Genomic DNA, 25,900 nt, shown 5'->3' with positions numbered 1-25,900 from the left:
TTGCCCCAGGCTCAGCTCAGTCCCAGTTGGCTGCATCATTCCCACCAGGCAGCAGGAAGCATGTCCCAGCTGTGATGCCAGGATGAGCACTGTCTAGGTAGGAACCTTACTTCAGCCTGCTCCGTGCGGCTCCCATAGCTCCCCACAGAGTTCACTTTTCTTTTGTTTGGGGCCATAGCCAGCAGTGATTGGGGGCTCTTCCCAGCTCAGAGTTGGGATTCAAGAATGGATTCAAGACTCCAGTCCCTTGAGACATCTCCACTACTCCAGTAGGCATTTTTAAAGGCAGAATGCAGCAACTTCCAGCACACAAATGCTCACAACTACCTGTGCTCGGAGATTCAGTTGGGTTGGCAGAAGAGCAACTTTGGCTTAGTCTTCCCCAGAGATGCTGATGTGTACCCTGAGTCATCTGCATGTAGCTGCTCCTCGCTGGCCTGCTAGCTCTGCTCATGTCCCTCCTTTTTGTTTTCTGTGTCCTACCTCCAGCCCCCAATCCCAGACCCCAACAACATGCGGGACTTTGTCAGCTACCCCTCAGCGGGCAACGAGCGTCTGCACTGCACCATGAAGCGCACTGAGGATGACCCCGAGGTGGGCGGCCCATGCTACACGCTCTACCTGGAGTACCTCGGCGGACTTGTGCCTATCCTCAAGGGGCGGCGCATCAGCAAGCTGCGGCCCGAGTTCGTCATCATGGACCCCCGGACAGACAGCAAGTCAGGTGGGCCTGGCCAGAGAAGCCTCAGCCCTGCTCTCTGCTGTGGTGGCAGTGCAGCCACTGGGCCTGTCTGTGGAAGGCAGCAGCTCCCAAGGGGTCAGACCTGGTCTCTAGGACCTGTGACACTTCAGTGCTCTGTCAGGTATTTGCAGCATAGTGGGCCTGTGTGATTTTGGTACAGGACAGCCTGGAGATGGTTAAAGTGGTTTTTAGGTTTTGGTTTTGTGAGTCTTCTTTTTTTTTCTTTTTTTTTTTTTGGTTTTTTGGGTCACACCCGTTGATGCTCAGGGGTTACTCCTGGCTAAGCGCTCAGAAATTGTCCCTGGCTTGGGGGAACCACATGGGACGCCGGGGGGTGGAACCATGGTCCTTCCTTGGCTAGCGCTTACAAGGCAGACACCTTACCTCTAGCGCCACCTCTCTGGCCCCGTGAGTCTTCTTTTGTTTGTTTTCTGGTGGTGGGGTCACTGGTGGTGTTCAGGGTTTACTCTTGGCTCTGTGCTCAGAAGTATAGAACTTACTCCTGCATGTCTCAGAGGACCCTATGAGGTGCCAGGGAACAAACCTGAGTCAGTTGTGTACAAGGCAAATGCCTATTCACTGTACTATTGTTCTGGCCCTAAAGTGGTTTTATGGGCCAGGAGAGATAGCACAGCGGCATTTGCCTTACAGGCAGCGATCCAGGACCAAAGGTGGTTGGTTCAAATTCCGGTGTCCCATATGCCCCACCCCCACCCCCCATGCCTGCTAGGAGCTATTTCTGAGCAGGCAGCCAGGAGTAGCCCCTGAGCACCGCCAGATGTGGCCCAAAAATACAAACGGTTTTATGTAAGAAGCATTAAAATGTTAAGGGGCATTTGGAGGCATGGGGAAGTGTTGATCCAGTGGAGAAGAAGAGGTGAGTGTGTGTGGTGTAGAGGTCCCAGCTCGGGGGTGGATGTGACTCTCTGTGCCTTCACCACAAATTTCCATGCCCAAGCCACTGTGCTGCTAATAATGATTCCTATGAAAAAAGCAGAGTTAAGGGCCAGAGAGATAGTACCGGGAGGGGAAAGACACTTGACTTGTGTACAGCCAACCCCAGTTGCCAGACATTACCAATGGTGCCTAGAGAGGACTATGTGGTGACAGGGATCATATCTGGAACTCCACATGCTTTTTTATGTACCAGCCCTGAGAAAAGTTGTGCAGTGTTGCATTAAGCCCTTAGGGTGGGTTTGAATGGTGGATGGATGGAGGGACCTTTCTCTTCCATCCCAGACCACGTGGCTCTGCAACCCCCTTCAACCGGTAGGTCTGGATCCAGGAAATCAGCAGGTATTGAATTTACTCACAGGCAGGCTTCCAGAGAGATAACATCTTTATTGGCCCTGGCCCAAGTGTATGGCTTATATCATAACCAATTAAGCACATGCCAATCTTAGCTTGCCCTGCATCTTAACTTCTTTCAGCCATCTTTCCTCTGACCTCCAAAGACCCTAATCCCTTGGGTCAAAGGCCTTATCTAACCTTCCCAAGATCCCTCCCAGGAATGGGTGAGGTCTTACAGGTAAAGATACACGTAATATAAACCCAAGACACCTCCCAGAAATGGGCAGGTCTTGAGGTAGTTACACCTAAATTCAGGGTGGAGTCACAGATCAGAACCAGGGAGAAGGGCCCAGAGAGATAGCACAGGAGAGATAGCACAGCATTGTTTGCCTTGCAAGCAGCTGATCCAGGACCAAAGGTAGTTGGTTCGAATCCCAGTGTCCCATATGGTCCCCCGTGCCTGCCAGGAGCTATTTCTGAGCACACAGCCAGGAGTAACCCCTGAGCACCGCCGGGTGTGACCCAAAAACCAAAAAAAAAAAAAAAAAAAAAAAGAACCAGGGAGATAGCACAAGTATGACCAAATGACCCTCAGTCATTGCCATGCTCAAAGCCAGAGGTATTTAAAACTCAACAACAACAAAACCAACAATTTGGGGCTGGAGCGGTAGCGCAAGCGGTAAGGTGTTTACCTTGCATGTACTAACCTAGGGCGGACTGAAGTTCGATCCCCCAGCAGCGTCCCATATGGTCCCCCCAAGCCAGGAGTGATTTCTAAGTGTATAGCCAAGAGTAACCCCTGAGTGTCACTGGGTTTGGCCCAAAATTTAAAAAAAAACACCCCAACAATCTCATTACAAAATGGAAAAAGCATATGAGCAGACGTTTCCCTGAATAGTATATACTGATGACCAGTTGGCATTTAGAAAAGTATTCGTCATCAGTTACTAAAGGGAGATGCAATTTAGAATGACAGAGAGCTTTCTTTCCTTTAGTGGGAGTCATATATGTCAAAAAGACTAGAAAAAAAACCCTTATTCACAGCTGGTAAGAATGATGTCTAGGGGCCAGAGAGAGAGCATGGAGGTATAGTGTTTGCCTTGCATGCATGCAGAAGAACAGTGGTTCGAATCCCGGCATCCCATATGGTCCCCGAGCCTGCCAGGAGGAATTTCTGAGCATAGAGCCAAGAGTAACTCCTAAGCGCTGCCGGGTGTGATCCAGAAGCCCCCCCCAAAAAATGTTGTCTACACCATCCTTTATGGAGAACAATTTGGAGAGCTGTTTCTAGGGCCCACCCCGAACCCACCCAGCTTCCTAGGTTCCTGGGGAGAAGTAGCCTTCAGTAGTAAGTAAGTGGCCATGAACCCATCATCATCCCCATGTTTTGGCATCCACGTATGTATCTGGTGTGACAAGAGTCATCACAACACAACCATTTTGTTCAGTTGGCACAAGAGGCACCAGACTTGTGTACATCCCAAAAAGTGTTGAAATACCTCATCTGTTCTTGTAGAAGTAGCTGTTTTGTTTTGAGGCCACATCCACTTGACTTCCCAGCCCTGTGCTCATGAACCACTCTCTGGGGATGGCGTTGGGCCTCCTGCATGCAAAGCCAGCATTTGTCTGTTTGAGCCGTTATCTCCATGCTATCTCTCTGGCCCCTGTTTGAGCCGTTTCTTAACCTTGACTAATTGCCTCCTTTCTACTTAGGAAATACAGTAGCATAGAAGGGAAATGGTATTTTGTTCTATATTTCAACCTGTGATCTTGGAACTGGCCTATAGTTCCATCTGCCCTGGCGTCTGGAGTAATGGTTGTCCGGGCCCAGTTGTGCTCACTCTCATGCTCACGGATTGCTGTCTTAGCAGATGAAATCTATGGAAACAGCTTGATTTCCACGGTGATCGACAGCTGCAACTGCTCTGACTCCAGCGACATTGAGCTGAGTGATGACTGGGCTGCCAAGAAGTCTCCCAAAATCTCCCGTGCAAGCAAGTCCCCCAAACTCCCAAGGTAATCTGGGTCTTGGGGGGGGGGTGGCTCATAGCCTGTTCTGGACCTCTGGAAATGCAGTTGGCTGAGCTGGCAAGAGGACATCACTGCAAACCTGCATTCTTTTTTCCTTCTGATGTTGCTATTTCCTAGAGAAAATAGCACCTGACTAATCTTTGGTGCTTCTTTCATGCTGAGGCAGTTGGCGCTCTCTCATAGATTACTGAGGTTTGCTTCAGTGTGGAAGAAGTTAAGAACAAAATATTTTACAAAGTATCTGATATGTTGAAGAAAATACCAAATTTAATACCTTTAATACTATAATACTTTAATACTATAGCCAGGGGAAACTATACTCTTTAAAAGTATAATCGTCCTAGAGAATGGCCAAGCCCCAAATGCAGATGAGCTGGCCTATGGTCTTCTGCCACTCACTGCCAGGCAACTTCAAATCTTCTTTGCCTGGAACAGCTATACGGCCTGGAGATTATTGTTCTGTCTGCATGTTAGTAGGGAGACCAGAGCTCCTCAAAGATTCCTTCAGCTGTAAATTAATGTGGTGTCAGACAAAGATAAGGTCTGGTTATCTGGCGGACTTGAACACATCATTATTGTCCACTTAAACATAGCATTACTATGTACCTGGGAACCAGTGTATTCTCCATCCAGTTGATGAGAATGTTTCCTGCCATCACCCACCCTTGGTTACTTCAGTTTGCTAAAGTGATCGAAAGTGATCACTACTTCAACTCTTACTACATAGGTTGATTTGTTTTCCTTATTCTTGACTCATATAATATCTGTGGCAATATATATTATTTTTACCTTTTATTATTTTTGGTTTTTGTTTTTTGGGGGCCACACCCAGTGATGCTCAGGGGTTACTCCTGGCTGTACGCTCAGAAATCGCTCCTGGCTTGGAGGACCATATGGGACGCTGGGGGATCAAACTGCATTCCGTCCTAGGCTAGATCGGGCAAGGCAAACACTTTACCGCTTGCGCCACTGCTCTGTGTAGTGTACCTGAGACCCACCCATTTCTGGGAGGGGTCTTGGGAACCGGATAATAGGTGTGACCTTACCTGCAAGACCTCCCATTCCTGGGAGGGGTCTTGGAAAAGGTAGATAAGGCTGGGACCGAGGGAATTCGGCCCCCTTTTTGGCCGTTTCCTTTGGCCCGGAAGATGGCTAAAGTGAGTTAAGACGCAGGGCTAGCCTAGAATGGCTGAATGCTTAAAAGGTTATGAGATAGGCCACACACACGTGGTGGTTAGGGCATGAATAAAGTTAATGCTTCCTGATGCCTGTTTCTGAATGAGTCTGATTTCCACCTTTCACCTGGGCCTGGAACTCGCCGGCTAGATGGGGGATAAAGCCACGTGGCTGGGGCCTAAGCACAAAGGCCTCCATCCATCGCCATCCAGCCCCATCGTTATTTATTTGACACAACACTCTGGCCCCTATTTTTACTTTTTTTTTATTTCAAGTGGTTGTGAAAGTCATTCATGCAGAATTTTTCTTTATTGTTCTCTGAAATTCCATTGTAGTAAAAATATTGTGATGTGTTTATTCCATTTTGCTAATGCCCTATTTGCTAATGTCCTGTTTGAAACTATTATGAATAAAAACACTGCAGACACATTCAAATCTGTGTGTGGGCCTGGGGCAGAACTATATTTAGCTTTATAGGAAACTGCCAAACTTAGTATCTTTGCCATTTTTAGTTTTCACCAGCAGAGTTTGAGAAGTCAGCTGTTTCCATGCTTACCTACAATTATATTGTCCTTTTGCTGGCTGTTGATTTTGGACCTGGCAGATTTTGGGTCTGGCTTGGTGGCTTCAGGTCACTTCAAGAAGTGCTGGACATCCTGTGGTACCATGGTTGAAACCTGGACTCCCACTTTGAAGTCATGGGTTTTAGCCTTGCCTAGCCATATGTTGTCTTTTTTAGAAAATAACTTTTGGGGGGACTGGAGCAGTGGTGCAGTGGTAGGACATTTGCTTTGCACCTGGCTGACCTAGGACCGACCGTGGTTCGATCCCCCAGCGTCCCATATGGTCCCCCCAAGCCAGGGGCAATTTCTGAGCGCTTAGCCAGGAGTAACCCCTGAGCATCAAACGGGTGTGACTCCCCCCAAAAAAGAAAATCTTCTTTTTTTTTGGATTTTCAGGCCACACCCATTTGATGACCAAGGGTTACTCCTGGCTAAGCGCTCAGAAATTGCCCCTGGCTTGGGAGGACCATATGGGACGCCGGGGAATAAAACCACAGTTGCGATCTTTCCTTGGCTAGCGCTTGCAAGGCAGACACCTTACCTCTAGTGCCACCTCGCTGGCCCCAAAGAAAAACTTAATAAAATATTTGGATATCAGCTGACTTATCTACCTAGTATTACAAAACATTCAAGATGTTAATTAAATATGTGGTTCTAAACTTTTCTACTGCTTTGATCCTTCTTTTTTTCTGGTCTTTTTTCTGGTCCTTCTTTTTTTCTGGTCTTTTTTTCTGTTTTGTTTGTAACACAGGGGCAGACACCTTACCTCTAGCACCACCTCTCCGGCCCCTGTAGTGCCACCTCTCCAGCCCCGTATTAAGAAGTTTTAAGTCACTGACCTTAAGATCAGAAACGGGCCAGTGAGGTGGCATGAGAGGTAAGGTGTCTGCCTTGCAAGTGCTAGCCAAGGAAGGACTGAGGTTTGATTTTCCCAGCGTCCCATATGGTCCCCCCAAGCCAGGGGCGATTTCTGAGCACTTAGCCAGGAATAAACCCCTCAGCATCAAACGGGTGTGGCCAAAAACAAAAACAAACAAAAAAAAAGATCAGAAACGTCTCTTTCACATTTGTCCAGCATATATATTATAAAACCCTTGACAAAGGTGTATGGACAGTTCTTTATTTTATTTTTTTAATGTTTTGTTTTGGGGTCACACCTGGCAACGCCCAGGGGTTACTTCTGGCTTTTTGCTCAGAAATCGCCCCTGGCAGGCTCAGGGGACCATATATGCCAATATTAAGAACCACCATTGGGGGCCGGCGAGGTGGCGCTAGAGGTAAGGTGCAAGCGCTAGCCAAGGAAAGATTGCGACCTCGGTTCGATCCCCCAGCGTCTCATATGGTCCCCCCAAGCCAGGGGCAATTTATCTGAGCTTCCTTATAAATGAATCACTCTTCTTTTCGGTCTGTTTGAATAGATTTTATTCTGTGAGAAATTTCAGTTTGCCACGGTTCAGAGAACGAAGTTGGTGTGGGCACTCAGTTAAGTTTGGGGGACCTAAGAAGAGATACCTGGGGTTGGTGCCTACGTGAGTTCTTCCAGGCTGTAGCCACCTGCTCCCTCCCTGGCTAGTCCCTGAATTCCCTGGCCTTGTCTCCTTAGGATCAACATTGAGGCTCGGAAGTCTCCCAAGCTGTCGCGGGCGGCTCAGGAGATGTCCCGATCCCCTCGGCTGCCCATGCGAAAGCCCTCCATTGGCTCGCCCAGCCTGGCTCGAAGGGAATTTCCCTATGAAGACATCTCTCAGGTATGCAGTCTCTCAGGGCCCCTCCCTGTTCCCAGTGCCTCACTGCTCCTCCAGTGATCACTGGAGGCCTGTGGCCTTCCTACTTCTCTGCCCACATTGTGCTGCATGTGTTGGGGCTGCCTCCTTGTCAGAGATCCCCATGGGTCAGAGGTTTTTCTCACAGGCCACTTTAGTTCAACCTTGCCCCTCTTCTCAGAATTATCTCCTCAAGCCTCTTCAGACCCCTGAGACATACCCAGTCAGCAGTCCCTGGGGGTTGCCCCAGTCTGGCCTTGCCTAGTACCCTTTTTGTTTGTTTTTATTTTGGGGGCCACACCCAGCAATGCTTATTCATTACACCTGGCTCTGCTCTCATGAATCACTCACAGCAGGCTCAGGGGACCATATGGGATACCAGGGATCGAACCTGGGTCATTCACGCACAAGGCAAGCACCCTCCTCGCTTTGCTGTTGTGCTTGAGGGCCCCTCAGCCTTGAGGTCACTTTACCTTTTGACCTCTTCATCTTAGTTTGGCTCTGGCCCCCCTGTTGGGTAGGTGTGACATAGCCTCTATTATGAAGTGTCCTCATTCAGTCAGCCACAACAGTCCCCTGGAAGCTGCACAGTAATTCCCTTCAGTACCGCACAGTGCACTTGCCTGTAGTTTATCTTTCCAAAAGAAACATCCATACTTAAAATGGATCTAGAGCTATTCATAACCATGTGGTTCTGGCCATGACGGGAGGGAAGAATTATTTGGGGCCCCATCCAATTCTCTCAATACCTGAGCTGTGTGCAGCGGTGCCTACATTACTGAATCTGGAATCGATCTCAGCTAAAAGCTTCCATGCTCACTGTGGCTTTATTTAAAAAACAAATATTTTTCTTACGGAAATGATAAAAATAAGAAAATAAATTGTGATTTCTCCCCCCACCCCCAACCCCTACTTTTCTTTTCACAGCACAACTATCTTGCTCAGGTCACGTCTAATATCTGGGGAACCAAATTTAAGATTGTGGGCTTGGCTGCTTTCCTGCCAACCAACCTCGGTGCAGGTAAAACTATATCCACTTGTCTGCCCATTCTCACTGAAATTCAGACTGAGGGAATCCAACCTTCAGGGGTCTGAGTCGAAAAATGGGCTCTTAGGAACCCAAAGAGTTTGGGTGTATTTGCCTTTAAACTACTCAAGCCATCTCAGCTTCACAGATGTTAGAATTACCACTCAGGTTCTTTCTGGCCAGGAGTGCTCTTGGTTTCTTAAAAATATCTAAAGCCTCTTTACGAAGGGTAGATTTAAGTGCCTGCTTCTTTATATTCTTTGTACTGCAGAAAGCATAAAGACTAAGAAGTTGGCTGACTGTTGGTACCATTCTGAGTGGTAAAATTGATAGTATTCACTTCCACGTATCAGCTAAATTTCCACAAGACTAGAATGTTGAAAAAATGGCACCATGAAGTACAAAGCTAGGCTCAAATTTAGTTAGGTTTTTCCTGTCTGCATTCCCACTTGAATGACCTGTTTACTCAGGTCTGCTGGAAGAGTGAAATGGTAGAAGGTCATTTCCAGACAGCTGGATCCTGAGGAACCCTGGAACCTGGCCTATTGCCTTGGTTGCCTCATCATTTCTTTCACATTTTTTGTATCTGTGTAAGGCTATGTAGCAAGTTTGGGCTGTTCATCTTCAATACATTGCATAACCACTAAAAAGGTTCCTGAAAAATTCATGAACTGCTTATTAACATATTTCCAGCATAGATTCATTAAAATCAAAACTTCTAGAGCCATAGAGATATTAGAATGGGTAGGGGCACGGGCTTTGTACACAACCAAACCTGATTTGAACCCTAGACCTGGCTTCAATCACCTGAGCCCCACTAGAAGAAATCCCTGAGCACGGCTAAGTGTGGCCAAAATAAACCAGATAAGTAATTAAACTTAAAACTCCCTGTAAAGTGTATGTATATATATTTTTTTGTTTTGTTTTGTTTTGTTTTTGTTTTTGGGCCACACCCAGTAATGCTCAGGGGTTACTCCTGGCTATGTGCTCAGAAGTTGCTCCTGGCTTGGGGGACCATATGGGACACCGGGGGATTGAACCACGGTCCGTCCAAGGCTAGCGCAGGCAAGGCAGGCACCTTACCTTTAGCGCCACCGCCCGGTCCCAAAGCGTATATATATTAAGACCTTTTGCTAGGTATGCATCCTTAAAAACTATGAATAGGGTCATTTGTGCCATTCATTTGGAGATACTATTTTTATTAGCTCAAAACGAGGAATAAAAGTAAAACATGAAACTGAAGGACTGAAGGAAAGCAATAAACTATTCCTGCACTTAATTCACAAAAATCTTGGTTGTTTCTTTTTTGTTTTGGTTTTTGGTTTTTTGGGCCACACCCGTTTGATGCTCAGGGGTTACTCCTGGCTAAGCGCTCAGAAATTGCCCCTGGCTTGGGGGGACCACATGGGACACCGGGGGATTGAACCGAGGTCCTTCTTTGGCTAGCACTTGCAAGGCAGACACCTTACCTCTAGCACCACCTCACCAGCCCCACAAGAGTCTTTAATGATATTGTCAACAGCCCAGAGACTGGTGGCCAGGCCTCTGCCATGCTCTGCTGCTTTGTTTCCCTAGTGATTCTCCCAGCCACTGCTTAGGCGCATCAGTAAGCTGAGAATTGTGCTATTGCACGCCGAAAAAAAAAATATGGAGAAAAGGTGTGGGAGGGAGAATTTAGTTTATGCAACTTTCCATTTTGCCAGTATTTTCTTACATGTTGAGTAGACTTCTCCAATGGGACCCAAGAGTGGGGAGGACAGGGAGCAGTTACAGTGCCCAGGATTACCTTTAAGTAGAGGTGGCCATTCTGTAGTAGATAATTTCCCCCTTCAGTTTGAAGATTTGATCCATGAACTTTTTTTAATTTTGAAAAATTTGCTTTTCCAACTTTCAAAACCATGAGATTAATTCAAATGAGATTAATTGAAAATTTGAAAGATTTAAAGATGTAAATAGTGAAAATCTCTCATTGTTACCCTTGGCTTTGCAATTTTGTTTCCCTGGAGGCGACTAATGGTATCTTGTTTATCTCTCCTGGGATTTAAAAAAAATTTTTTTTGGTCAACCAGAACTACAAAGAAGAGCACTTAGTTTATTCAACTTTTAGTGAGGAAGTAATACAATATAGTTTTATATAAAGAAATTTACTTAGATAACTTTGAGTGAAGTGTTCAAGAGAGAATATAGGTTTCCCCAGAGTGGAATGTCAGAAAAGCACCTTTAATGCATAATTCTTAATGGGCCTAGCTAAGATTGTAAACCAAAATTCATTTTTCTTTGTGGGCAAAAGAAAGGAACAAATGAGTCGGGCCTGCAACAGGTCTTCAGGGGAAGTCTGGTCGGCCTGGCAGCTGGAGTCCCCTGTAGAGGTGCTTCCAGGGGAAGGCTTGCTTGGCAGCCAGTTTCCTCGCCATCCTGCATAAGACACTGAAACTGAGGCATAAGAATTCAGTCCTGGGCCCGGAGAGATAGCACAGTGGTGTTTGCCTTGCAAACAGCCAATCCAGGACCTAAGGTGGTTGGTTCGAATCCCGGTGTCCCATATGGTCCCCCGTGCCTGCCAGGAGCTATTTCTGAGCAGACAGCCAGGAGTAACCCCTGAGCAATGCTGGGTGTGGCCCAAAAACCAAAAAAAAAAAAAAAAAAAAAGAATTCAGTCCTGTATTGAGGCAGCATCTCCTTCCTGCCTCTGACGCAGCAGCTTTGTTCACAGTGGCTTGCACACAGCTTCATGGCAGCCTGAAATTCTCCTGAATACAGCACTCTGGCTAGTTATGGGGCCTCCAGGAAATTACCTTTCTGTTTACAGATGAGATCTTGAAAAAATACATTTCATCATACACAACTCACACAAAAGATATGGTTATATAGACTCTAGCTTCTTTTTTTTTTTAATATCTTTATTTAAACACCGTGATTACAAACATGACTTTAGTTGGGTTTCAGTCATAAAAAGAACACCCACTTCACCTGTGCAACATTCCCACCACCAATGTACCCCATCTCCCTCCTCCCACACCCCCTGCCTTAAACTGAGTTGCAACCCTCTGTGGTCATGTAGGGGTTTTTTGTTTGTTTTTGTTTTGGAGCACCCCCAATAGTGCTCAGGGGTTACTTCAGGTTCTGCACCCAGAAATTACTTCTAGCAGGCTCAGGGAACCATATAGGGTCATAGGGATCAAACCTAGATCAAGTGTGCCTTTCCCACACTACTCTCGCTCTGACCCCAATGTAACTTTTTAAAATTTGGGATTAAAATAAATTTATGGTTTATCGAAAATATTTGATCTGCATATCTATATAGCTGGGGTCACAAATTAGAAAGGTTTAAGAAGGGGCCAGAGAGATAGCATGGAGGTAAGGCATTATTTACCTTTCATGCAGAAGGTCATTGGTTCGAATCCCGGCGTCCCATATGGTCCCCCGTGCCTGCCAGGAGCAATTTCTGAGCACGGAGCCAGGAAAAACCCCTGAGCACTGCCAGGTGTGACCCAAAAAACACACAAAAAAAAAAAAAAAGAAAAGTTTAAGAAACCCTTTTTAGATAAGTAGCAGGGCTGAGATAGTGTGTCACTGAACCCAGACTGGACCGGAGGGGAAGAGGATGTGTGTGTGCACCGGCGTGCTGCCTGAGGCCTGAATGTTCATGCTTTCCTTCCCCTCCAGTAATCTACAAAACCAGCCTCCTGCATCTCCAGCCACGCCAGATGACCATCTATCTCCCAGAGGTGCGCAAGATTGCCATGGACTATGTGAACTTACCTGTCTTCAACCCAAATGTTTTCAGTGAAGATGAAGACGATTTACCAGGTGTGTTCACACACGGCTGCTGGCTTGTCACAGGCCCACTCTCAGCGGTCATGTCAGGGAGCAGAATGTCAGTAGTTGAGGATCACAGCATGATAGTCATGTCTGCCATCTCTTGGGATTAGGGTCACTTCCTAAATCGGGATGGTGAGTGGTGTGTCATAGGAGAAAAGTCTCATAGGGACTGCTAAGGGAAGAAGCTTAGCAGAGCAAGGTCAGTGAAGGACAGGAGGCCTCACATTTACAGAACACACTATCAGCTTACTTAAAAATACACACACACACACACCCCTACACGTTTCACTTGCCACTCGACACCTACCATCCACCACTTACACCCACCACCACCCTCACCCTCATCCCCCGCCAATATGGACAAAATCCAGAACCAATATTTTTATGTTGGAGGGGACACGCAGTTCTAAGGACTTATGTTAGGGATTGAACACACTACCAGCTTACTTAAAAATACACATGCACACACCTACACCTTTCACCTGCCACTCGCCACCTACCATCAACCACTTACCACCCACCACCCTCCTCACAATATGGACAAAATCCAGAACCAATATTTTTATGGTGGAGGGGACCACGCAGTGCTAAGGGCTTATGTTAGGGATTGAACCTAGGTCAGCCATATGCAAAGCAAATGCCCTACCTGCTATTACTCTGGTCCTGGTACCATTTTCTTAAAATGCCAGTATATGAACGTCTTAAGTGCATTCTACTGAAGAATGATCCTGCTATGTTTGTTTTGCTTTTTGCTTTTATTGTTTTTGTCTTTTGGGCCACATCTGGCAGCATTCAGGAGTTGTTATTCTGGCTCTGCGCTCAGAAATTGCTCCTGGTCGGGGGACTACATGGGATGCCAGGAATTGAACTTGGGTCTCTCCTGGGTTGGCCGCATTGCAAGGCAAATACCCTACCACTGTGCTTCTGCTCTGGCCCAAAATGCCCCTTTTCTGATTAGCATGATTATTCTAATTAATGTGCCAATTATTTTTCACAATAATTCTCAAAAAAATGTGCCTAGTTTTATAAATAAAACCCCAGGAAGAGGAAAGAGAGTCCATTAGACACTGAGACGATGTTTCTAGTGAAGGGCTAGCCAAACATTACGGTCAATTGGCCTGTAAACTGGCCTATACTTCCTGGTCACCTACACCTCCCTCCTGGCACTGAGCTGGGTGCAGTGGAGCAGAACTGCCCAGTGTTGGATGGGGGCTCCACTCAGATTGGACTAGTTAAGTGGGCAATAGTGACAGTCCCAGGCAGAAGTGCCTTTGCGTGCAGTTGGAAATGCCCCAGAGGTAAAGCAGGAAAGGGTTCTTCACCATTAGAGATTTGCTTGAGAATTCTTTTAATGGGTCTCTACTGCAATGTGTCCGGTCCTATTTACGGAAATTTGTGTAAACTTTCAGATGCCTTTGTGCCACATGACACTGCATGACGATTCCAACACGCACAGTCCATAGCCGTGGATAAGCTACTTGGAAGACTAGTTATTATGAGGCTCATGCTATGCCTTTGCCCTCTTCTTCCCAAGAGTGGACTGTGCGGTGAATATCATCAGTAAAAAAAAGCACCTGTAAACACTTAATGCGATATTCGCTCTGGGACCATCTGGGCACTTGATCCCAAACCAGAAGGCTAAGAAGCATTGCTTCTAGCTCCGGCCCCTAGCTCGTGCCTCTGCAGGCTGCCCTGCAGAGCCCGCGTAGCCCGTGCTCTTCTCGGAGCGGCCGGCCTGTGTAGTGCAAGCGCCGCGCAGGGCCCCCGAAACGTCTCCGTCCGTAGCCATTGCGTGTTGTGTGCGCAGGACAGGCTGAGTTGATGGTTTTGCTTTTGCTCGGCCGCTGTCGTGGCCTCTCTCATAAGCCGTTCGTTTCTCTGATTTCCGCCCAGTGACGGGAGCGCCCGGCGTGCCCGAGAACAACCCGCCGTGTACGGTGAACATCCCTATCGCCCCCATCCACAGCTCGGCCCAGGCCATGTCCCCCACGCAGAGCATCGGGCTGGTGCAGTCCCTGCTCGCCAATCAGAACGTGCAGCTGGACGTCCTGACCAATCAGACCACGGCCGTGGGCAGCATGGAGCACGCCGAGAGCGCCGCGCCCTACCCGCTGCCCAACCGTTACTCCAGCCCCGGCCAGGTCATCTTCGGCGGCGGCATGGAGATGGGTCGCCTGGGCCCCAGCGCGCCGCCGCCGCCGCCGCCGCTGGCCCTGCCGCCACCCGCCCCCAGCAGCCTGCCGCTCCCAGTGAGTGACTCCGGAGAGCGAGAGCGCGACCGCGAGCACCTGCAGAAGCCGCCCAAGGCCCTGCGGCCGCTGCCCCCGCTGGCCACTGACGGGGATGCCTCCCTGGTCTTCGGCCCCGCCCAGGAGGTCCCGGCGGCCAAGATGAACCCTCCACCCCCTTACCCCGGGACCATCCCAGCGGCGCCCACCACGGCTGCGCCGCCGCCCCCGCTGCCGCCCCCGCAGCCCCCGGTGGACGTGTGTCTGAAGAAGGGCGACTTCTCCCTCTACCCGGTGGCGGCGCATTACCAGCCCCCGCTGGGCTACGAGCGCATCACCACCTTTGACAGCAGCGGCAACGTGGAGGAGGTGTGCCGGCCGCGGACACGGGTGCTTTGCGCCCAGGGCGCCTACAGCCTGCAGGGCCCCGGCAGCTCCGCCACGCTCAGGCTCACGGCCACCGAGAAGAAGGTCCCCCAGCCCTGCACCAGTGCCACGCTCAACCGCCTGACTGTCCCTCGCTACTCCATCCCCACCGGGGACCCGCCTCCGTACCCGGAGATTGCGGGCCGGGTGCCCAGACCCGATAGCAGCCTCATCCACGCCACCCTGCGCCGTAACAACCGCGAGGTGGCACTCAAGGCGGCCCAACTGACCGAGCCCCCGCGGGCACCCCTGTCGCACCCCCCCAAGCCCAAGGGCTCTGCGCCTTTCCCAGCGCGGCCCCCGCCTGCCCTGTATACCTGCAGCCAGTGTAGTGGCGGGGCGACCACCGGGAGGCCGGAGCCTGGCACGGGCAGCGGCTTGCCCTCCGGCTCCACACTGGCCCACGCTGCCAGCACCTCGCCCTTAACCTCCCAGTCCTCCTACAGCCTCCTGGGCCCGCCCGACGGCGCTCGTGACCGCGCCGACTACGTCAATTCGGCCTTCACCGAGGACGAGGCGCTGGGCCAACACTGCCCGGTGGAAAAACCCCTGCGGCACCCCGCGGTACCTGAGGCAGCTGTGGCGGTGAAAAGGCCGCCTCCTTACCAGTGGGACCCCGTGCTGGGGGAAGATGTGTGGGTGCCCCAGGAGAGGACAGCACAGACGGTGGTGGCCAACCCCCTGAAGCTGCCCCCGCTGGTGGTAGGTCAGAGCCAGCACCTGGACGTGGGGCGAGTGCCCTTCCTCTCCCCCAAGTCTCCCGCCAGTCCAACTGCCACCTTCCAGACAGGTTATGGGATGGGCATGCCATATCCGGGAAACTATAACAACCCCCCACTACCAGGAGTGCAGCCCCCCTGCTCGCCAAAAGATGTCCTGTCCCCAGCACAGTTTGCACAGCAGGAGTCGGCAGTGGTCCTGCAGCCGGCCTACCCGCCCAGCCTCTCCTACTGCACCCTGCCCCCCATGTACCCAGGAAGCAGCACGTGCTCCAGTTTGCAGCTGCCGCCTGTTGCCTTGCACCCCTGGAATTCCTACAATGCCTGCCCACCTGTGCAGAACCCCCAGGGCACGCTGCCCCCCAAGGCGCACTTGGTGGTGGAGAAGCCCCTGGTGTCCCCACCACCCACTGACCTGCAGAGCCACCTGGGTACAGAGGTGATGGTCGAGACCGCTGACAACTTCCAAGAGGTCCTCTCCCTTACGGAGAGCCCAGTGCCACAGCGGACAGAGAAATTCGGCAAGAAGAACAGGAAGCGCCTGGACAGCCGGGCCGAGGAGGGAAATGTGCAGGCCATTACTGAGGGCAAAGTGAAGAAAGAGGCTCGGGCCTTAAGTGACTTTAATTCCCTCATCTCCAGCCCTCGCCTGGGGAGAGAAAAGAAGAAGGTGAAGAATCAGAAGGACCAACTCAAGTCCAAGAAGTTGAACAAAACCAACGAATTCCAAGACAGTTCGGAGAGTGAGCCTGAGCTGTTTATCAGTGGCGACGAGCTGATGAACCAGAGCCAGGGCAGCAAGAAAGGCTGGAAGAGCAAGAGGAGCCTGCGGGCGGCCAGCGAGCTAGAGGAGTTCAAGTGCCGGAAGGCCAGCGAGAAGGAGGACGGGCGGCTGGGCAGCCAGGGTTTTGTGTACGTCATGGCCAACAAGCAGCCCCTATGGAATGAGGCCACGCAAGTGTACCAGCTGGACTTTGGGGGACGGGTGACCCAGGAGTCGGCAAAGAACTTCCAGATCGAGCTGGAGGGACGGCAGGTAAGAGAGTGGGGTGCCGGTGCCACTCAGCTCTCGGTGTCATGGCAGCTGTGTTCTGGGGCTTTCTTTGGGTGAAGTGTGGCAGTGGACTGGCCCTTCAAGAACCTTTTTAGGTGGGTCCTGAGGGCAGCTGTGATTTTTTTTTTCCCCAGGGTCCATTGTCCATTTCTCGTCATGTAAAATAAACCCTGTGTGAATTCTTTAAAGGACTGTGTGAGCTGGAAGAAGCCTCTGGCCTGCCCACCCTGTTCTCACAGGCCTCCACTCCCCCAGAACTGCTAGCTTTCTGCACTCCTACTCCTTTTTTGCTTCCTGTGTCGGCTTCCTGGGAGGGATTTAGTTTTTTTGTTTTCATTCCCTCCACATACCTGGACTTCCAGTTCCTCCTCCTCCTGGGCAAGTTGCAGCAATACGGTTCACACCAGGTAGCAAGTCTGCTGCATGACATTTCCCTCCTTGCCCAGGGTTCCCTGGGACACAGGTACCAGAGTTTTGTTTATTGATGCACTACTTTTTGTCAGCTTCTTCCCTAATTCTCAGGCAGGTTGGGAATCTCTCCCACTACATGTGAATATTTTTGTTTGTTTTTTTGTTTTTTGGGGTTTTTTTTTTGGGGGGGTCACACTCAGCTGTGCTCAGGGATTATTCCTGGCTCTCTGCTCAGAAATCACTCCTGGCAGGCTCGGGGGACCATATGGGATACCAGGATTCGAACCACCGTCCTTCTGCATTCAAGGCAAACACTCAACCTCCATGCTATCTCTGGCTTCTACATGTGAACATTTGAGTGTTTGCCTGTTGTTCATGCTCCAGCTTGGCCTGGCTGCACCCACTCTGCTTGATGGCTGTTGTTCTGGGCAATTCCTTTATCTCTCAGATTCAAGATCTTATTTTCATTCACTCACCTAACAAACAGCCATTGGGCACCTGCTCTATGCTTTGCAATGCTCTGATCCTAGGAGGTGGCAAACTAGAGTTTGCTGAGCATGTGGGCATCATAATCTTCTGGTGTGTTGGCTGTCCAGCTGCAAAGTGTTGATGGTAAAGAGCCTGTGGGCTGCGACACTGGAATTGCTCCATCTCGGCCCTTCCTTGATTGCTGATTTGCCACCCCAAGACTTTGAGTGCCTGTGAATATACCTGGGGACAGAAAGCCTGTCCCATGGGATCCAAGTATAAAAGAGTGCTAATTAGTAGAAGTTGGGACCTCATAGGAGACCCCTGAGCTGGTTCCTGGTCTTGGCACTGCACGCTGCTACCTTATTGAGCAGCCACTCTGCCTTAACTACAGGGCTGCTGTCACTATATCCCCACTGTGCTATGTGGCGTGCTTTGTCCTTTCCAACAAATGTGTAGTTAGACCAAGGTGCTTGTTGAGACTTAGCCCCTCAACTTGCTGCCATCTTGTGCCCAGAGCTTTGTGGGCTGCTACTACCTCCCACTCACTTTATTCCCTCCTCAGGTGATGCAGTTTGGAAGGATTGATGGCAACGCCTACATTCTAGACTTCCAGTACCCCTTCTCTGCTGTGCAGGCCTTTGCAGTGGCACTGGCCAACGTGACTCAGCGCCTCAAGTGAGAAGACTGTATGCCAGGAGCAGCGGATCCACGAGCCACCCCGAAAAGACCTGATGGGAGAGGCGCTGCCTGCCCATCCTGGGACCTCAACACAAACTGGAAAAATCTCCTGCATCCAGCAGAGGGCACTGACCTTTATTCGTTGTTATTTGTTTGGGCTTTTATTCTCCGTTGTTGTCTTCTTTTTAAACAAAAACATTACCACAGGAGAGGGAATTCTCTGCTCGAGCTAGGGCAAGACCCTGGGTCTTTGAGGAAGTGGCTCCTGGCAACCTTGAGCGGAAGGAGAGAACCTGCCTTGGAGCCAACCCTGCCCCACCAGGGGTGCTCCATGCCCCCCACCCCACCACCACAGCATCTAGCTCTTAAGACTTCTCAACAATGCCAGTTGTAGAGAAACAAAACCTTTTTTAAATCAAACCCAAATCCTGAAGATAGTTTCTCTGGGGTACAATGTTTAATTTACTCACAATGAGTTGTCCCCAAAAAGGGACTCAGTTGATGAAGGATATTTGGGAAGTGCACTTTGGCTAGTCAGATCAGCTTTTTGGCGGGGTGCTATGACTAGGAGTTGAAGACTTGCGGGACAGGCCCTGCTCTGTGGGGGACGATGATGGGGTGCAAGGCTGGAGACAGCAAAGAGTTCTGCTCCTCTCTGGGCTCTGTCCAAGTCCACCACTACTTGCTTGGTGCAGAGAGAAGCAGGGGGTAGTGCCCAGTGTCCACAGTGGGTGGCCCTTCCCACTGCTGCAGCACTAAGCCACTGGCGCCCCCTTGCTCCTCCATAGTGTCTAATCTGGAAAGTGGCCGTAAACATCATTTTGTTATTAGAGAACACTTCCCGTTTCCTCTCTAGATACTGACAGTTCTGGCTTGAAAGCACTCCTCCCCCTCTTGGCTATCTGCCAATGCAGCAGACTAATGTTTTCCCATAGCTTAGAAAGGGAGCCCACTGTTGCAGATGACTCTGCACGGGATTAAAAGGTAGAGTTATGTAAACTCTCACCCATAGTCTTCTTGAGGGAGGAAAATAGCTTACTGTACAGAGAAAAACACTCTGTTCAAAGTATAGTAGTAAGTTCTTGATAATTCTTTATTAATTAGAACAGGGGAAAAAAGGAAGTGGAGCTGGCGCATGCATGTTGTGCACAGGGCGCTTGCTCGGTGATCAGTACTGTGTCTTGGTGACTGAGCCTGGGAGGTGTGGGGCAGAAGCTGCCCCGGGCCTTAGGGGCCTAAGCATGGCTTGTGTTCAAAAGTAGAGAGTTATGGAGAGACCACAGGAGAGTATTTTTTAAAAGATTTTATTTCTGGCTTTATTTTATTCCTGGTTTCGTTTTCAAAATTACAAAAGAAACTGGCCTGTGTGTTTCCCAGAGTAAGATGGTGTCCTTCACCTTTCTCCCAGACTGACAAGGAAGGCCATGAGGCTTTCCAGGAGGCAGAGGGACACCGCCGCTTATCCCAGAGTTTTCCCATTTATTTTAAATACTGATTCTGATTTGTTGGTGGATAAATTCTTTCAGAAAGAATTTACCAGTATATTCCAAAGTATACAGTTCTGTCATAGGAGTTCCTGTAGCTTAATAAGATGTTTCTGGCTTATTATTAGTTGTGCAATAATGGTTATATCCTATTTCTGAAATAATTTAAATGCAATTTCCTGTTTTATCGTTCAAGAAATTATCTTGCTTTAATAGTGTTCTTAGGAATTATTTTGTTATGTATTGGTGAGTTATGCCCTTTTTATTATTTATTTAGGAAAATAGTATGGTTTGTAATGACTTACTCGGTAGCAATATATTTTGCTGCAAGAAATAAAGAGGATATGATAGAAGGCATTTTGCTGGACAATTTGTAACATTTTCAATATGGGAAAACATTCCTGTTAATCTCTAAAAGTAATTTTTGCATTTTTCAAACATTGAATATACACAAAGGATATTTCTTTGTGCTAGCATCCAAAAATAGCAACTCCTCCTCTTTTGAAAATTCTATTTTTAATTAAAGATAAAAGGTAATATTAAATGAGGATTTATTAGTGAGTCTGAAAGGAAGGAGCTATCAAGAAATTTTAAGGGTTTTTTGGGGTTTTTTGGCCACACTCAATAGTGCTCAAGTAGTCCGGATTCTGCACTTAGGAATTGACTCCCTGGTGGTGCAGGGAAACAAATTGGGATGCCAGGAATGGAACTGAGATCAACTGCATGCAGGGCAAATACCCTGTCTGTTATACTATCTCTCCATTCCTTAAGTTTTTGTTTTTAAAACTCCTGCTTTTTGAAATATAAAGGCCATGAGAAGAGTACATTTTAGAAATTTTCTTAGAGGAAATATAAGGGGGGAAATTCATGAATAAAAGCTGTAAGTGTGAAGATGCCGCCAAGTATGAACTAAACTTGCCCAACTCAGGGCTAGAGTGATAGTACAGCTGGGAGGGTGTTTACCTTGCATATGCTGCTGACCTGGGTTCCATCTCCTGTACCTTATATGGTCTCCCAAGCCCCACCAGGAGTGATCCCTGAGTACAAAGCCAGGAGTAACCCCTGAGCATTGCCAGATATGGGGAGAAAAAAAAACTTGCTCAACTCTTGGCTTCCCCCCAAAAGGTCTTTTCCCCATGTGGAGTCAGAGGCCATCTGTCAGGGTGGTTTGCATGCCCCAGCGGAGTGAGTGCCCAGCCTCATCCTGCCTCACCCTACCCCACCCTGGGGACAACATCTCACTTCCACAGACGTCATCGTTGGTGCTCTTTAATGCAGTGTCTTTCAAGAAAACAGTGATCATTTTCCTTATTTGGAAACTTGTTTTCATTGAGTCATTTTCAGTTTGTTAAAGATTACTAAGGTCAGTACTTTAATAAGCAGTGGAATTTTATGTTTCCTGTTAATAGCGGTTTATGAATATTAAGATACCTCATTGAATCCCTGTAGAGTATTAACCCCATGTTAGTTAGCTCAGAAGGAATCCAGGCCTTCTTGAAAGGAAGCTGTAAAGGAATAGGCAAGCTGAAAACCCCTTTGGAATTAGTTTGGCTCTGACTTTATCAGACCAAAGGCTCAGCTTTGTGCAGTTACCCACTGAATGTCTGTCCCCAGTAAATTGGTCCCAGAGAAGCGGGATGCCAAACCTCTCACAGACAGGAGCAGTCAAGTAGCCTGCAGCTAGGGAAACAATTTCCTGCTCTGTTCCTTTGTCTGGCATCCTATGAGGACAGGTCAAATGGTATAGCCCTTTATTGACAGACTTTGGAGGGCAGCTTCGTGTAATGTGTGAAGGATGATGGATAAGATTCTAAAGACCCATCCCCAAATTATCTGGGGTACTCAAACTGGGACTGTTTCCCAATTCCCCTCCACCCTGTTTGGAGACTTGACCTTTTCCTAGAGAAATGTCCCCTTTGTTAATGAGCTAGCTGCTAAATGGAGACCGGTACACTTAAAATGACATCCTTAGAAGTTCACCTCTAATGGCAAATGTCGTTGGAATCATGTTTGTTCTTAGAAAATTCTACAGATGCACCAATTCCAGGAAAAAAACAGGAGTCTCGATACCCACATGTGTGTCCTCCTCACAGACATCCATGAGTACTGACCACGACCTGACCCCTAAAGCAAGTGCAGCAAAGAACCAATCAGTGGCCCTTGCTCAGGGTGACCTGGACTCCCAGGTGTGCTTGCAGTTCCATTTTCTGCAAGACCCCAGAGCCCATTGTATCTCCTTGTGGGCCATCTCTCCCCTACTCAGGTCAGTGGTTGTGAGCAAAGTTGAAACAGAATCAAAAATGTTGAGTTCCTGAAATGTACTAGCACACAACTCAAAAAAAAAACAAAAAACAAAAAACGTTGCATCTGTGTGTTTTCTTAATCTCCAGTTGATAAAATTCTGAGGGGTTGTGGCTTCCTTTTCCTTCCTTTGGCTTTGTGCAATTTGTCAGTCATTTTACTTGTACCTATATTTTCTGTGTACAAGTTCTTTTCAAGGGGAGGGAGGGTTCTAGATCTGGCGTTTTTATTGTAGATAAAAATTTTATTTTCATGTTGTAGAAAAGCATGGTTATGCGTTTCACTGAGAAGACACTGTATTTATTTACCAAAGGGGTATTGTGTCTGCATTTATTTATAAATGCATTATTTTGGTACTGTAAATGTGGACATAACTTTCGAGTTTATTACTACTGGCATTCTTTTCGCGTGTGTGTGTGTGTGTGTGTGTGTGTGTGTGTGTGTGTGTGTTGTTTTTCTTTTTAACCTAAGTGCACGATGCAGGTGCACAGGTCCCAGACCAAACCAGACCACCAGCAGGTCCTTGTCCAAACCTTGACTTGGGCTTCTGTGCCTCGGTCCCACCAATGTTGGCTTCTTTGTCTCTCACTTCAGCATCCTGCTTTGTTTTCCATCTCAGCAAGATCTGTTGAGACTCCCAAGTCACATGCTATCCTAATACACTCACCCCAATTTGCCTCTCATGTATTTTGTGTATTAGATTGTGTGGAAGGTATTTTAGAAGGAATTCATGGTTTGCTTTCAAATGCTGTGGTTTGTCAAAATTACTTTGTTTTTATAATTGATATGGATTAATCTTATTTCTTTTTCATGATGATTTGAAGTGTAAAAGTTGTTGCGCTACTGCTTAATAAAATTTTGCAGATCAAACAAACCAATCAACCAACAAAACCCCAAGAATTTGTTTTGCAGAGTTAGATGTGGGTTTTTAAGAAGAAATTACTTTCCATGCCACTCCTCCCTACCCCCTTACTTCTCTTGTCCCTGGAAATACATCCACAACATCCGGAGAAAGCATGTCACTGTTAGTTCACGGGTTGTGCTGGTTTCTCAGTGAGTTGTTTGTAGTCATGCTTTTTCCCCTTGGTTTATTGTGTTATGGTGTTGTTTTGAGGACCTGATTCTGGAGGCATCTGTCATAGCACGTAGGAGACCAGACACACTAAAACACACCTCCTTTGTAGCTTGGTAGGACACTCACAGAACTAGGCTCTGCACACTGCCATTTGGAAGTGCCCATTGTTAGCAGTAGTCATGACTGCTCAGCACAGGGATGGTATATCTTAGCACCTTTTGGTTTCCCGAGGTAAAAAATGCTCGGGCTTTAGGAGCCCAAGGGAATTCGAAGCCACCAGCAATACTGACCAATGCGTGTCATGATATGGAGACAATGGGAAGGGATTTAGGGGCCGCCTTTCAGAAGAGGAGCAGGTGTGTGTGTGTGTGTGTGTGTGTGTGTGTACATGTTCTTGTACATGCATGTGCTGCTCGGGTTACTCCTAGGGCTCCTATCTCCCATCTTACCCTGGGCCTAGCTCTGATACTCAGCCACACCGGCCCACAAGCCTTCCAGTGGGAGCAGCCTGTCGCACCATCCCTGTAGGGCCAACCCTATCCAGATACCTGTGTGACCCCAGATTGCTGTGTGGCACACAAGAGCACAGCAAGGAATGGAGCCCCCCCCCCAGCACCTGGTAAGAAGAGATGATGTGGAGTACCCCAAAATTAAAGCCAAGTTAGAGTATTTGGAGAGAGAGTATAGTGGGTTAGGGCACTGGCACCCAGAGGTCTCCTGAGCAGAGTCAGTGATCCTTGAGTGCCACAGATGACCCAGCCTTCCTCCTCAAAGGAGAAGCAGCAGCTCAGCCCTGTCCCAGTGGTGAATTGGTGCACTGGTGGGAAAGTGTTGGCTTCGCCACAGAGTGTGGCAGGGCCCCGTCTTCAGTGGGTATAATGACACGAGGCACTATCTGAGTCACAGCTCCACAGCACCCTTTATAGAAGCCCCAGCCCCAGTGATTTGGGCCCAGCAGGCTTCTACAGACAGTAGCACATGAGAGGGCTTTGGGGGACACAGACTGGCTTCCTCACTGGCAGTGGGTCACAGGCTGCATGGCACAACCTGGACACTCAGTGGGATGGTGCCTTGTGTGTGTTTGGGGGAGGGTTATTATATCAGAAATGGGTCCCCTATGGAACACTGTCCTGACCTCCTGCAGAAGATTTCTTTTTGGTTTCCAGAAAGAAAGTCCCAAGCCCTGACTATTCCTCAAAATCAGGAAACAAGCACTTGTAAAGGTTGCCGCCTGTAAGGCCGGATCTAGGAGGGCCTCCCAAAAAGGTGCATTTGTGCACTAGAAGATACGTGGAAGGATCAGCTGATGATGGGACTGTGGTGTGGGACCTTTTTCTGTGCCTGCAAAGTTTCCAGCAAAGCCTGACCAGGTCTCCCCAGGGGTGAGAGGACCAAACGGTTTCTAGAGAGACACCCACCAGTTCCCACTGTTCCTTGGAGATAGTCCCCAAGTTAGAGCTACCTCAAGATAATCTTGAGGGGTCGGAGAGATAGCACAGCAGTAAGGTGTTTGCCTTGCATGCAGAAGGACGGTGGTTTGAATCCCGGCATCCTATATGGTCCCTCGAGCCTGCCGGGGGCCATTTCTGAGCATTAGAAAAAATTATCTTGAAGCCTTTTGAAATTTTTATTTTAGGAGCAACTCCAGCCAAATGAGGAGAATCACTGTTATGATTGGAGCTAGGGGTTGGGCCACTGTGACCTGGACAGACCCAAGGCAGCCAGAGGTGCAGCAGGCTTAGAAACCATACATAACATGTCTATCCTGATGGGGCTGTGGCCCAGCAGTGGAAAGTGCTCACTGGAAGAGAGGTGCTATGACTGTAAAGGAGCACACCTAACTTTCTCTGCTTGATCCTACATCCATTAAGAAAAAGGGGAGTTGTTTATTTTTATTATTAATGAAGCTCCAAGTTTTTGGAGCCAATCGTCACCAGAGTCGTCATTGAGCCTTCTTAATTCTGCTGTCCAGCTCCCTCTAGTTCAACACTGAGAGGTTATGGGAAATTTGGGTCCAGAGTTTCTAAATGTGGGCCCAGAGAGATAGCACAGTGGCGTTTGCCTTGCAAGCAGCCGATCCAGGACCAAAGGTGGTTGGTTTGAATCCCGGTGTCCCATAGGGTCCCCCGTGCCTGCCAGGAGCTATTTCTGAGCAGACAGCCAGGAGTAACCCCTGAGCGCCGCCGGGTGTGGCCCAAAAACAAAAAAAAACAGCAGAGTTTCTAAATGTATGGGTTGCCTGTGATCTCTTGGCATTCAGGCTCTCTCCCGGATTTTCATCATGAAAATAAAGCCAGCCAGTCTCCCATGCAGTCAGTTCACTGACGCCAGTAAGAACATCTTGCGCACTTCACCCAGATACACCAGGAGCAGTGATGCTGTCCAGATGTGTGTCCTGGTTCAATGTCAGACCTGCCTGTACAAAAACAAAGATCACAATGACAAGAGCACTGAGAAATGACCATGAAGAAAGACACGAACAGTTGGAAGTGATGTGAGGGAATTGTGACAGGATCCTCTAGTGCTATTCTAATTCTGGCAGCACCTTGTCACCAGCCTCATTCTCCCCAGAGTGCTTTCCTATGTGTCCATAGGTCCCTGACAGACACTGTCCTCGGTGCTCATGACGAATTCTCCAG

The 25,900-nt window shown here is 48.6% G+C and overlaps 1 protein-coding gene across 2 annotated transcripts in view; it reads left to right on the top strand.

Annotated features, from left to right (window-relative positions):
• Positions 1-18,978, top strand: part of TULP4 (TUB like protein 4) — a 186,105-nt gene extending 167,127 nt beyond the window's left edge. Inside the window, exons 9-15 of one of the 2 annotated variants that reach the window (XM_049765315.1) lie at positions 490-724; positions 3,904-4,048; positions 7,406-7,550; positions 8,493-8,586; positions 12,259-12,402; positions 14,308-16,823; positions 18,286-18,978. In XM_049765315.1, coding sequence (XP_049621272.1) covers positions 490-724; positions 3,904-4,048; positions 7,406-7,550; positions 8,493-8,586; positions 12,259-12,402; positions 14,308-16,823; positions 18,286-18,402 — 3,396 coding nt within the window. In that variant the 3' untranslated portion in view covers positions 18,403-18,978. Of the gene's footprint in view, positions 1-489; positions 725-3,900; positions 4,049-7,405; positions 7,551-8,492; positions 8,587-12,258; positions 12,403-14,307; positions 16,824-18,285 lie in introns of both variants that reach the window. The other variant, XM_049765314.1, reaches the window with a different exon arrangement.
• The last annotated feature ends 6,922 nt before the right edge of the window (positions 18,979-25,900 follow it).

The sequence above is a fragment of the Suncus etruscus genome, chromosome 18 (assembly GCF_024139225.1).
Source record: "Suncus etruscus isolate mSunEtr1 chromosome 18, mSunEtr1.pri.cur, whole genome shotgun sequence".
Lineage (NCBI taxonomy): Eukaryota > Metazoa > Chordata > Mammalia > Eulipotyphla > Soricidae > Suncus > Suncus etruscus.
Note: the sequence above shows the minus strand (reverse complement) of the source record. Positions and strands in the feature narration are given on the sequence as shown.